The sequence below is a fragment of the Callithrix jacchus genome, chromosome 3, assembly GCF_049354715.1.
Source record: "Callithrix jacchus isolate 240 chromosome 3, calJac240_pri, whole genome shotgun sequence".
In the NCBI taxonomy this organism is placed as follows: Eukaryota; Metazoa; Chordata; class Mammalia; order Primates; family Cebidae; genus Callithrix; species Callithrix jacchus.
Window position 1 is genome coordinate 16169515 of NC_133504.1, and position 14066 is coordinate 16183580.

At 38.5% G+C, this 14066-nt stretch overlaps 1 protein-coding gene across 12 annotated transcripts in view; it reads right to left on the minus strand.

Annotated features, from left to right (window-relative positions):
- ADAM29 (ADAM metallopeptidase domain 29) overlaps positions 1–14066 on the minus strand; it is a 57453-nt gene that overhangs the window by 17029 nt on the left and 26358 nt on the right. For 2 of the 12 annotated variants that reach the window (XR_008479970.2, XM_035292602.3), the window contains exons 5-7: positions 12586–12696; positions 11987–12164; positions 1435–4225 (exon numbers count right to left, since the gene is read on the minus strand). Coding sequence is in view for 10 of the 12 variants with exons in the window: in XM_035292602.3 (XP_035148493.2) it covers positions 1435–4045 (2611 nt within the window). In the remaining 2 variants the exon portion in view is untranslated. Of the gene's footprint in view, positions 1–1408; positions 4226–5641; positions 5833–5852; positions 9841–11986; positions 12165–12585; positions 12697–14066 lie in introns of those variants that run through there. The other 10 variants (XM_078366236.1, XM_078366234.1, XM_078366233.1 and 7 more) reach the window with 10 other exon arrangements.

The following is a 14066-nucleotide window of genomic DNA, read 5'->3' on the forward strand; positions in this document are numbered from 1 at the left end:
GCTACTGTTTTCAATCCTTAGGATGCCACACCAGTTCCGGCCACTGATTCACTTCCAGCTCACGGATTTACTCCACCATTACTCCACCCCTACCCTATAGATCAGCGTGATTGTAATCAATAAATAGTGTGGATGATCAGAGCTCAGGGCCTTCACTGTCTCCTCCAAAGTAATGAGTGATGGCCCCCTGGTCCCACTATATCTCTTAATCTGTCTTTTTCCCATTCCTTTGTCACCACCAGACACAGGGTACCCACTGGTGATGTACAGGGCCGGTTCCCTACGTGTGTGTGTATGTGCATGTGTGTGTGTGTGTGTGTGTGTGTGTGTGTATTCCATTGGTTCTGTCCCTCTAGAGAATTCTGACTAATACGCCAACCCACAAGTGATGAGCACCTAGGTTGATTCCACGTCTTTGTTGCTGTGAATAGTGCTGTGCTTCATCTCATTTTATAATCTAAGGAAGCCAGAAGTTGAAAGAGAACTGTTATTATTATCCCACCCTATTTTGAAGTAAACTGTCGATAAGTTTAAGTAATTTTTTCAGAGATAGTGAAGGGCAATGGTAAAAAACCAAAAAGAAAAAGAAAAACACATAAACATTAAAAGTAAATTTAAAAAAATAAAGCATATAATGCCTTCTCACTCCTGCTTCATCCATTATACCAAGATTAGTGCTATAACAGAGCTCAGTCAGAAAAAGGGAAACCACATGAGTGATTTTGGAGGAATATAATTAAATATAAGTAACCAGGTAAACAGCAGTTGAAGAACAGAACAAGTTAAGATAGACACCATGTTACTAATTGGCTACTAAATATAAACTACTAATTGCAAAAACAACAACAACGAGAAGATTCAATTCAGGAAGCTAAGTAGCAAATGGAAAAGACAGGTGATGGTTGAACCTAGAAGATAGTAGGACTGGCCCCGTGGATCTCAAACTCAGAACTCCAACAACAGGTATTGCTCAGCTGCTGTTGGAAGTTTGGGACATTAGTAAAAAGCTTGAAGAGCTGTAATCCAGAACCCTGAGTGTAACACACCAGATAGCAGAGCATGATTTTTTCTGGAGTGAGATTTAAAAAGTAGGGGGAGATCAAAACCAAGTATTGTTACCAGTGTAAAATCTATTATTCAGGAAACACTGATAGAAAGAAAACAGATCTCCCAGATTTCTAATTTCCAATTCATTCTTCCTGTTGCAAAACCCTATAGGAAGAGGGCTGGTCTAGCAGAAGTATGGTTCCTATAAAGCTGAGTGAAAATGAAGAAAGGATTTGGAAGCTGAGAAACAAGTTAAAAACAGGTATGCCACATATAGGCTATGGCTTTTTTAGAAAATAGAAAGTTTTTGAGAGAAATAAACTTTCAAATTATTTAAAACAATGAAGCATAAGTAGAAACATACTAGAAATTATTTTTTTAATGTACCTTTTCTGGATACAGTTTTTTGAATTGGGACTGATTGCTTTTGTTTCCCAGTTTGACTCTGGGAAGGCGTCACGTGAGGTCGACTCTGGGAAGGCGTCACAGGAGGTCGACCCTGGGAAGGCGTCACAGGGGGTCGACCCTGGGAAGGCGTCACAGGAGGTCGACTCTGGGAAGGCGTCACGTGAGGTCGACTCTGGGAAGGCGTCACAGGGGGTTGACTCTGGGAAGGCGTCACCCGAGGTTGACTCTGGGAAGGTATCACCCGCGGTTGACTCTGGGAAGCCATCACAGGAGGTTGACTCTGGGAAGGCGTCACCCGAGGTTGACTCTGGGAAGGTATCACCCGAGGTTGACTCTGGGAAGCCGTCACAGGAGGTTGACTCTGGGAAGGCGTCACCCGAGGTTGACTCTGGGAAGGCGTCACAGGGGGTTGAGTCTGGGAAGGTTGATGCTGAATTTTTTCCTCTTCTTTTGCAGATAGAGGCTGAACATCTTGCTGTTTTTTTGTAGCCTTTTTCTTTTTACAAAGTCCATAAAGAAAACATAATAAAATAAACAAAACAATAGGCAACAATATACACAGAAAACAAAACTCTTTCTTCCTTCTCTTAGGGGGTGGGCCACTGTCAACACTACCTCCATAGCCTTCTATCAGGCAGTTGGGAGGGTCCCACAAGTAATTGCAATGGCAGTGATGTTTATTGTTGCAGATGCCCCTCTTGTGACAAAATGCAGGTGAGCAATTGCTATTCAAGATTTTTATGTGGACACAGTGCCTATGGATGCATATATGATCTGTCCCACACTCTGTGCCATCTTTCACTTCACCAATATCAGGTCCCTTCATCCCAAAATGGTAATCAGTACTCCAGCACATTATTTCCTTGAAGCGAGCCCCAAGCACAGTAGAATGATCATGCAAATTGGGAATTTCGGTCACATTCTCACACTGAATTCTTCCACACTGGACATCGGAGATATTACATTTTATGTATGTAGCATCTTTGATACCACAGTTACCAACACGCTCACCTAAAGTGTTCAATTGTGTGTAGCAAATCTGTCTTGCAGTCTTTGCCCCTGCACCAAAAATCCTCTGACACTGTTCATTGCGGTCATGACATCTCTTTTCATAGCAGTAGGCCTTCTCCCCACATGGAATCCCATCTTCCACATATACATCATCTGGGCACTTATGGGAAGTTCCATTGCACCATTCTGGAAGGTCGCATTCACTGACCTCCTTTCTACACACTTCCCCTGATGGTAAGAACTTGCAGTTTTTGCAACAAAGTCCAAAAGCACAGGTAGAACCATCAGTCAGAGTGCAGTTTGACAGACAGCAGGGATCTTTTGCACAACGCTTTAAAAGTCCACAGTCACATTCCTCTTCTTCTTCAACAACACCGTTCCCACAGCGCTTCACACTAAAGATGTCCTTTGTGTATAGATGTTCAATCAAACACCGTGACCGCCCTGCAGTAGACCAAAAAGCACCATAACTGCAGTTGCTAAATTTAGTTACTGGTGGGTTAAATCCATGCATTATGCATACATGCTGTGAACACCTACATGGATAAATATCATGGCTCATGCCCAAATTATGACCTAGATGATGAGTCACTGCAATTGCAAAAGGGCCCAAAGTTTTGTTCAGAAAAGTAACAACTGCACAACTACGCTGTGGTTTGCACATTCCTCCCTGCACTGCTAAGCCACTTAACCCTCTTAATCCTAGATTTGTGAAAAGATGTGTGGCATCAGGTTGTAGCCGGGGATTAATGTTGTCCAACTTCCAGTTGCAAAATAGGTACATAGATTTCCTTACATCATCTACTACAATGGGATTTCTGTTAGTCCAGATCTCCAAACCAAATAATAACACCTTCACACCAAGTACATCCAAAATGGAATCCACTACATTAACAATAACATATAGATCCTCCAGCAACTTTGACTCATTCCTTTCATAACGAATGTATAGATTATTATCAACCACAAAGACAATTTCAATAATCCTAAAATGGATCCACCAGCCCTCATAAGAACTTTGCTTCAGAGTGGAATTATCAATTTCTTCAAATTCTATTTGGCATGTTATTTCATTTTGCATCAATCCGGATCTCACGGTTGGAAATTGTTTTTCCTCATTGTCCATCTTATACACCAGATGTTCAAATGTGGTAGAAGATGCCAGGGGCTTGATTTCATAAGCAATGTCATTTATCTGTAGTATTCCTTGAAATCCCCCGAAACAGGTACTGAGGGAAACCAGGGATTCTGAGTCCCCTTCCACATAACCATGATAGTAGCAGTTATTCTGGACAAAAGGCTGGTCTTCAAGGATAGCACCTTGGTCTGTGTAGGTGAACACAGGGAGGTGTTTGGAGATCAAAAGTTTCTTAACCTTTATGTGGATAATGTGTTTCTGGCCCCCAAAGTGCAGGACATAGGAGAGCCAGCCTGGAGCTTTCATGCCTCTGGCAGTACCAGTTATCCTCACGGGAATCACCACATCTGGGGTGCTGTGATATTGTGGGTGATCATCCTGGATGTGTCCAGAACAGGACAGAAACACCCCAAGCCAGTGCAGCAGGAGTAACACCTTCATGTTCCACAAGGCTTCAAATCACAGTGATTTTGAAGTCACTGTTATGGAAACACTGATCCAGAGGAGAAGTCAGGGCTGGAGTCACAGAGGGTGTGGCTCCTTCTTCTGAATTGGTCAGTGTGTGGCACTAATCATTAAAAATCCCTCTTCTGGCAGAGTTGAACCATCAGAGCTGCAGCACTGTAGGTAAAACGAAAAGCAGCACATGGATGAGTGTGATTATAAGAGAATACAGTGGGGAAGGGGAGAAAGGGAAAAGGATCAGATAAAGTGATTAATGCTTTGATCAAGGAATGACTCAAGAAATTGCCTAGAATTTGCTTTTAAATATTGATAGGGAAAAGGGAGTAGGGAGCGTACAGAAAATAAAACTTGGCCATACATGGATGGTTATTGAATATAATAATGGAAACTTGATTCACTATACAGTTCTTTATAGGTAATTATTTGCAAATATTTTCACAATAAATAATGAAAACAAAAAGTTCTTATGGGTAAGCTGAACTTATATCTTAAATTTCTGAGACAGTTTCAATTTACACATGTTAAATTATTATAAGCATTAATAGCTTTTTCTATTTGACTACAAATGATACATTAGTTGATAACATTTATCTAAGAGACATTTTAATAAACCATTCTTATGTTACTTCCAATTTTTATGGTACTTACCATATACCTTTCTATGACATGATATTTATTTAGTTTTCTTTTTCCTCCCTAACTTCCTCTTCTCACTAGTCTTGTCAGACAGGACGATCCTCAAGAGCATCACTGTATCTTTCACAAATATTGGTACCTCAGATAATGCCTGGCTTAATTCTTTATGTAATGAATAATGGTTGACTTGAAGGTGATTGTTCTTGAAGTGAAATAAATATTACCCAAAATATGTTTACACTGTATTACATTTTTAAAGAAGAATATTATTCAACATTTATGGAAAATTCACGCTCTGGAACAAAGTTGTATAGATTGTTTTTCCTGATCCTTCCTTCTAAATACAATTTAATGCTGTGAAACAAGTTAATGAACAACAACAAAAAGACTCTGAAAACTCATGGACCTAGAATATAGGAGGATGGTTAATAAAAAGAAAAATTCTGACTGGTGACCTCTGTACTTGAGCAGAGTGAGTTATCTGAGTTTCTTCTTACCTCTCATGTATATCCCAAACTGACTGCTAGATGGATCTTTAACCCCAAACCTCCAACAAGCATAGCAGGAAAAAAAAAAAAAGGAAAAAAAATAAAGAAAAGATTTCACTTTCTGGCCAAATGGCTAAAAATTGAAAAGCTCAACAAAGACATGGTGAGGTGCTCCAGCCCCTTCTTTGGAGTCAGGACATATGTGTGTGTTGATTCATCCACAGTGGCAATTTCAGATTTGACAGGCCTACCCAAAACACACTCCACTTTCAGTGCACTGGTGGGCTGTCCATTCCACCTATATTGGAAACATCACAGCACTGGATGACCAACCTAACCCTCATTCAGTAACCAGGTAACTACCTAACTGATCTGCCTTCAGAGGCATCAGTGAAGCCCTAGATAGCTGATATAACCCTGTTGTAGAATTAGTCCAGTGAAGTGGTACCTGAATGAGCCACAGAAGTATTATCCATAAAGCCTGATATTTCCTAGCCTTCTATCAGATGACATAGGAATACCAAAGCCTGATGGTTTCTGCTTCTTCCATCTTCAGGTGTGAAAGTGGCCCGATGACATGAGTGGCCTAGAAAGAGCCTTCTGCCCCAGGTGGCACCATCAGTGATTGAGTTGAAACCCCTTCAGAGTCAGAAAGCAAAGTAAAGTATAACGATATTAAAAGGGCTATCAAAATTAAACTTTTTTGTTACTCAGTCCACAAAAGCACACCAGAATATACACTCTAAACATAGAAAGGCAACTATCTTCTAAAATAGAAAATTTAATTAGGATCAAGCATCTCCTACAGAGTGACGTCAGCAAAATGGAAGTTCCGCACTCTCCTACCTCCCAGAACACATATCACCAACAGTTTTGGGGATGCTGTAAGTGTCCAAGAGTTTTTCCATTTCTCCTGGATATACTGATTTATGTGCACGGAGGTGTATGTAGTAATCTCTCATGGTAGTTTGTATTTCTGTGGAATCAGTGGTCATATCCTCTTGATCATTTTTTTATTGCACCTATTTGATTCTTTTCTCTTTTCCTTTTTATTAGTTTGGATAGCGGTTTATTTTGTTGATCTTTTCAAAAAACCAGCTCCTGGATTTATTGATTTTTTGAAGGGTTTTCTTGTGTCTCTGTCTACTTCAGTTCTGCTCTCATCTTAGTTATTACTTGTCTTCCGCTAGCTTTTGAATTTGTTTGATCTTGCACCTCTAGTTCTTTTAATCATGATGTGGGGTGTCGATTTTAAACGTTTCCTCATGTCTCTTGCAGGCATTTAGTGCTATAAATTTCCCTGCAGACACTGCTTTTAATGTGTCCTGCAATTTCTGGTGTGCTGTGTCTTTGTTCTCATTGGTTTTGAAGAACATTTTTATTTCTGCCTTCATTTCTTTCTTCATCCAGTCATCATTCAGGAGCAGGTTATTTAGTTTCCAATAGGTATGTGGTCTTGGGTGAGTTTCTTAATCCTTAGTTCTAATTTGATTGCCCTGTGGTCTGAGGGACAGACTAAACCAGGAAGATGTTGAATCCCTGAATAGATCAATAACAAGGTCTGAAGTTGAGGCAGCAATAAAGAGCATACCAATGAAAAAAAGTCCAGGACCAGACTGGTTCACAGCCAAATTCTACCAGAGGTACAAAGAGGAGCTGGTACCATTTCTTCTGAAACTATTCCCAACAATACAAAAAGAGGAAATCCCCCATAACTCATTTTATGAGACCAACATCATCCTGATACCAAAATCTGGCAGAGACACAACTAAAAAAGAAAATTTCAGGCCAATATCTATGATGAACATTGATGGGAAATCCTCAATAAAATACTGACAAACTGAATCCAACAACACCTCAAAAAGTTTATCCATCATAATCAAGTCAGCTTCATCTCTGGGATGCAAAGCTGGTTCAACATAGGCAAATCTATAAACATCATCCATCATCACATAAACAGAACCAAAGACAAAAAACACATGATGATCTCAACAGATGCAGAGAAGGGCATTGATAAAATTCAACAGCCCTTTATGCTAAAGACTCTCAATAAACTAGGTATCAATGGAATGTACCTGAAAATAATTTGAGCTATTTATGACAGACCCACAGCCAATATTATACTGAATGGACAAAAACTGGAAAGATTCTCTTTGAAAACTGGCACAAGACAAGGATGCCCTCTATCACCACTCCCATTCAACATAGTATTGGAAGTTCTGGCTAGGGTAATCAGGCAAGAAAAAGAAATAAGTTGTATTCAGTTAGGAAAAGAGGAAGTCAAATTGTGCCTATTTGCAGATGATGTGACTACATTTTGGAGGACCATATTATCTCAGCCCCAAATCTCCTTAAGCTGATAAGCAACTTCAGCAAAGTCTCAGGATTAAAATCAATGTGCAAAAATCATAATCATTCCTATAAACCAGTGACAGACAAACAGAGAGCCAAATCATGAGTAAACTCCCATTCACAATTGCCATGAAAAGAATAAAATACCTAGGAATACAACCAGGAAGGGACATGAAGGAGCTCTTAAAGAAGAACTACAAACCACTGCTCAGGAAAATAAGAGAGGACACATGGAAAACATTTCATGTTCATGGCTACGAAGAATCAGCATCATGAAAATGACCACATTGTCCAACGTAATTTATAGATTCAATGCTATCCCCATCAAGCTATCATTGACTTTAATCACAGGATTGAAAAAAAAAAAAACCTTAAAATTCATATGGAACCAAAAAAGAGCCTGCATGGACAAGACAATTCTAAGCACAAAAACAAAGCTGGAGGCATCACATTACCTGACTTCAAACAAGGCTACAGTAATCAAAACAGCATGGTACTGTTACCAAAACAAGAGATATAGACCAATGGAACAGAACATAGGCCCCAGAAGTAATGCCACACATCTACAACCATCTGATCTTTGACAAACCTGACAAAAACAAGCATGGGGAAAGCATTTCCTATTTAATAAATGGTGTTGAGGAAATTGGCCAGCCGTGTGAAGAAAGCTGAGACTGGATCCCTACCTTACACCCTATACAAAAATTAACTCTAGATGGATTAAAGATTTAAATGTAAGACCTAACACCATAAAACCCCAGAAGAAAACCTAGGCAATACCATTCAGGACATAGGCATGGGCAAGGACTTCATGACTAAAACATCAAAAGCAATGGAAACAGAAGCCAAAATAGACAAATGGGATTTAATTAAACTTAAGAGCTCCTGCACAGCAAAAGAAACTATAATTACAGTGAACTCGCAACCAACAGAATGGGAAACATTTTTTGCAATCTACCCATCTGACAAAGGGCTAGTATCTAGAATCAACAAAGAACTCAAAAAAATTTACAAGAGAAAAACAACATTGAGATACCACCATCTCACGCCAGTTAAAATGATAGTCATTAAAAAATCAGGAGACAACAGGTGCTGGAGAGGGTATGGAGAAATAGAAGCACTTTTATAATTTTGGTAGGAGTGTAAACTAGTTCAACCATTGTGGAAGACAGTGTGGTGATTCCTCAAGGATCTAGAGCTAGAAATACCATTTGACTCAGCAATCCCATTACTAGGTATATACCCAAAGGATTATAAATCATTCTAGTATAAAGACACATGCACACATATGTGTACTGCAGCACTGTTCACAATAGCAAAGACTTGGAACCAGCCCAAATGCCCATCAATGATAGACTAGATTAAAAAAATGTGGCAGATATACATCATGGAATACTATGCAGCCATAAAAAATAATGAATTAATATTCTTTGCAGGGACATGGATGAAGCTGGAAACCATCATTCTCAGCAAACTGACATAAGAACAGAAAACCAAACACCTCATGCTCTCACTCATAAGTGGGTGCTGAACAATGAGAACACATGGATAGAGAGGGGGACATCACATACTGGGGCTTGTCGAGGGTTGGGGAGGCTGGGGGAGGGATAGCAGACAGTGGGGAGATTGGGAAGGGATAGCCTTAGGAGAAATACCTAATGTAGATGGTAGGGTGATGGATGCAGCAAACCACCAAGGCACATGTATACCTATGTAACAAACCTGCACGTTCCGCACATGTACCCCAGAACTTAAAGTATGAAAAATAAATTGTAAAAACAACAATTTTTGAAAAAATTATCTTTGTAAGAAATGCTGAAGCTAATTGAATGACTACTACACCCTGCAAAAATGAAAAATCAAGAGTTACCAAATTTAGTAGGGAGATTCAGAACACTCTCTCAGTGGAGTCCCTGTTCCCAGTGCACTGCCATGCAATCATAAAGAGAACCCCTAGTACCCAGCTTCTCCCAGTCATTGCAAGAGATTGATTTGTGTTTGGTACTTCAAAATTTTTAAAGGGCCTTTATACATGAAAGACTTGCGTCAGTTGCAACTCTGACTGGTCTACCACAATCTAGCCTTCTGCAGAGGACGGAGATGGTGGCTTGAGCTGGTGGATGCCACAGATCCCCCTACTTCTTGGCATAGAGTAAGCAGATGAGAGGAAGAGTGCTAAGGAGGAAGAGCGTTGATCTCTGTGTCTGACACTCCAGCTTCTCAGTGGCTGCGCAAAGCTCTAGCATCTTTCCAATTAGTTTTAGAGCTCGAACGGGTCTGACACAGTTTTGACACCTGTGGGAGAATGGAGATGGGGCTTGAACAGGTAGACACCATACATCCTCCCTACTTCTCAGCACATAGATAACAGACAAAAAAATCCCAGCTCTCAGCTTTCTCCTGGGGTTAGGGAGGGTATGGGGACAACTTGACTGGTGCATCCAAGCCCATTTCTCTGGGGCTATCCAAAGAACTGGCATCTTACTAGCCAGTCTTAGAGCTCTGAGTGGCCTTCCACAGTCTAGCACATCAGAGAAGAATGTAGATGGAAGCTTGTGCTGCTGGACACCATAGATCCTCCCTTCTGTTCAGCACAGAGCAAGCAGACAAAATATTCCAAGTGTCAGCTTTCTTCTAGAGAAGAAAAGAATTAATAATGTGCCCAGCACCCAACCTCTCCAGGACTACACATGCCTGGTCTTTAATAGTGGAAGAAAGATAAAGACTATTTAAAATAAACAAAAGCTGTTTTGATTACTGTAGCCTTATAATATAGTTTGAAGTCAGATAGTGAGAGGCCTCCAGAAAGGATTATAAATCATTCTATTACAAAGACACATGCACGTGTACATTTATTGTGGCACTGTTTACAATAGCAAAGACTTGGAACCAACCCAAATGCCTATCAATGATAGACTGGATAAAGAAAATGTGGCAGATATACACCATGGAATATTATGCAGCACTAAAATAGGATGAGTTCATGTCCTTTGCAGGGAAATGGATGAAGCTGGAAACCATCATTCTCAACAAACACAAGAACAGAAAACCAAATGCCACATGTTCTCACTCATAAGTGGGTGTTGAGCAATGAGAACACATGGACACAGGGAGGGGAACATCACATACTGGGGCCTGTCGGCGGGGCGGGGTCTAGGGGAGGAATAGCAGGGTGTGGGGGGATTGAAGAAGGATAACATTAGGAGAAATACCTAATGTAGATGACAGAGGATGGATGCAGCAAACCACCATAGCACATGTATACTTATGTAACAAACCTGCATGTTCTGCACATGTACCCCAGAACTTAAAGTATAATAAAAAATAAAAGTAAAATAAAATAAACAGAAGCTGAGAGAAATCATCACCAGTAGTATATACCTGCCTTAGAAAAAAATGCTACAAGGAGTTCTTCAAGTTGAAATGATAGGATACTAAACAGCAACACCTAGCATAAGAAAGTATATAACTTGGTAGTTAAGGAAAGTGTAGAGACAAACACAGATACTGTATTACTGCAAGAGTGGTGTGTAAATGACTTTTTAAACTCATTCCAAATATGTTATTGTATAAATTTATGGTATACAATAGGTTTTCATATACATATACATAGTGAAATGATGACAGTAATAATAATTTTTAATTCTAGTATAAAAGTCAAAAGACAAAAGTATTTTAAAAACCAAACAAGGACAGGTGCGATGGCTCAAGCCTATAATCCCAGCACTTTGGGAGGCCGAGGCTGGTGGATCACGAGGTCAAGAGATCGAGACCATCCTGGTCAAAAAGGTGAAACCCCATCTCTACTAAAAATACAAAAATTAGCTGGGCATGGTCATGCGTGCCTGTAATCCCAGCTACTCAGGAGGCTGAGGAAGGAGAATTCCTTGAACCCAGAAGGTGGAGGTTGTGGTGAGCCAAGATCACACCATTGCACTCCAGTCTGGCTAACAGCGAAATTCCATCTAAAAAAAAAAAAAAAAAACCTAAACACAATATGTTAAAAGATACAAAATGTAAATATATTTAAATTGCAACAACAATAAAATAAAGTGTGGGGTAGTGTGTCAGAGCTTCTGTGTGTGACTGTAGAGATTATTCTGGAGTTTCTGTGTGCTATTGAACTTGTCAGCTTAAAATAGACTATTAACACAGTTTTTAAGTAAAGGCAAATAAAATTAATAAATGTTAGCTAGACAAAGAAAAAAGAAAACTCAATGTCAGAAACGAAAGAGGCAACATTACTACAGATGCCACAAAAATAAAACAGATCATAAGATAACACTATGAAGGGGATTTGCATGGAATATTTTGGCAACAATATAGGTTTTAAAACTACCACAGTATGTTTATTTTTCTTTTAGCTTTTCCATTAGTTTCCTATGGCTGCTGTAACAAATCGCCACAATCTCATTGTCTTAAAGCAACACAAATTTATTACCTTATAGTTTTGTAGTTCTGAAGGCTAAAATGAATCTCGGCCAAAATGAAAGTGTCAGCAGGACTGAGTTTCTCTCTGGAGGTTTAAAGGGAAAATCTGTTTCTCATTCCTTTCCAGCTTCTGGAAGCCACCCACATTACGTGGCTTATAGACTTATTCCTTCAATTTTCAAGGGTGGCTGGAGATAACAGATCAAATCAGTCTCAAATCACTTCATTTTGACTCTGCGCCCTTTGCTTCCCTCTTTGACTTACAAGAACCTTTGGGATTACTTAGAACTCACCGTGTAATACAAGGAAATCTCCCTATTTTAAGGGTGTCTGATTAGCAACCTTGATTCTATCTGCAACCTTAATTCCTTATACCATGGAAATCAGAATTCTTGTCAGTTTCAGGGATTAGGACAGAAACATCTCTAGGAAACAATTATTCTACCTACTGCATCCTCTTCATTGTATTCATCTTCCTAATAACTAATCCCATTGTCTTTTAATCTGTGCCTATTCTCTTCTTGTGAATTTTTCTTCCAGGAACGTACAGTCCATATATTATTCTCTTGTATCTATCAAGTTGTTGTAATAAAAGATGATGTCACTTACAGTCAGTGGTGATGTGAAGAGACAGGTGCCTTCTAATACAAAATATAGAATGATAAATCAAGCTTCACACTGAAGAGCAAAGGTGGCAATATGGTCAAAATCCAGAGTTTCCTTTTAAGAAATTATTCCAGAGTAATATTAAGTAAGATAACCAAATATTTAAGGAAAAAATATCATAGCATTACTCATAATAGCAAAAATATGTGAACAATTCTCAACTTTGAGTAAATAGCTAAATTAATCATATTTCATTTTATATGGGGCAGTAATCATGTAAATTATATTTTTAAATAATATTAAGCATCTCATCAAAATACGTGGTGTTTGTTTCTAAACATAAAGGCATGATAGAAAGTAACTAACATAATTTTAACTTTAAGAAATGATATTTGTATAGGATTGTTTTATGTATGCACATTACTATAAATATTCCTGTATTTTTATTCATTTATTTTGTATAGTTTATTGTGAAGTATACATAAATATTAACATTGGTATTCCCTGGAATTGTGAATTTGAGAGTTACTTATATTTTCTTTGTGGGGCCTTTCTCTAAACATTTTTTTCAAATACATATAAATTCTATTTATAATCAGAAAAAATGTATTTTTAAAGTGAAGACATTTAAACTAGGTTCAATTTTAATTCATTTTAGCAGTTAAGATTCTGACATACTATGCAGAATTTTTTTAATTTTCCTTTTATTGGTTCTGTAATGTTATTTAAAGTATACAATGATATTAAAGAAGACAATGATAATGATGATGATGATTAAAAAGGAAGAGGATGATGATGTTAATTTTTCCAAATACTGGGAAATAAGACAGTAAATTTTCTAATGACAGATCTGACTACAGGATGGGAAAGGCTTTGTGAACACTGAATTTTCTAGACTGAATGTGCTCTCTTTTCTCTCTCTCTCTCTTTTTTATTCTAGAACTAAACACCTTATGCAAAAATACAAATAGCAACAATGAAGTAGAGAGGATTTATGTGACTTTAAATGAAGGAAATGAATTTCATAAAATTCAGGGTACTAGTACTTGAAGATGATCTATGAGAGTGGCGATTTTATTTTCCTAATTGACTTACAGATTTAAGACAACACCAATCAAAATTACATTAAGCTCTCGTGTGTGTGTGTGTGTGTGTGTGTGTGTGTGTGTGTGTGTGTTGGTAGAAAGTGGCAAACTGATTTTAAAGTTTATATGAATGTTCAAATTCCCTAAGAATATCCACAATAATCTTTATAGAGAAGTACAAAGTTGACATAGTTACACTACCTATTTCCCTATTCACTGGGTAGTCAGAATGAGCTGCAGAATGGAAGATGACATGAATGTAGCAGATGTTAAAAGTCAAATAATTGCCACTGAAAGAAGAAACCAGCACGATTCAAGATTGCTGAGAACAAACAACATGCACACCAAGTTCAAGTTTAGAGATGTACTTCTGATTAAAAAGGAAGTAAAAAATGTTAG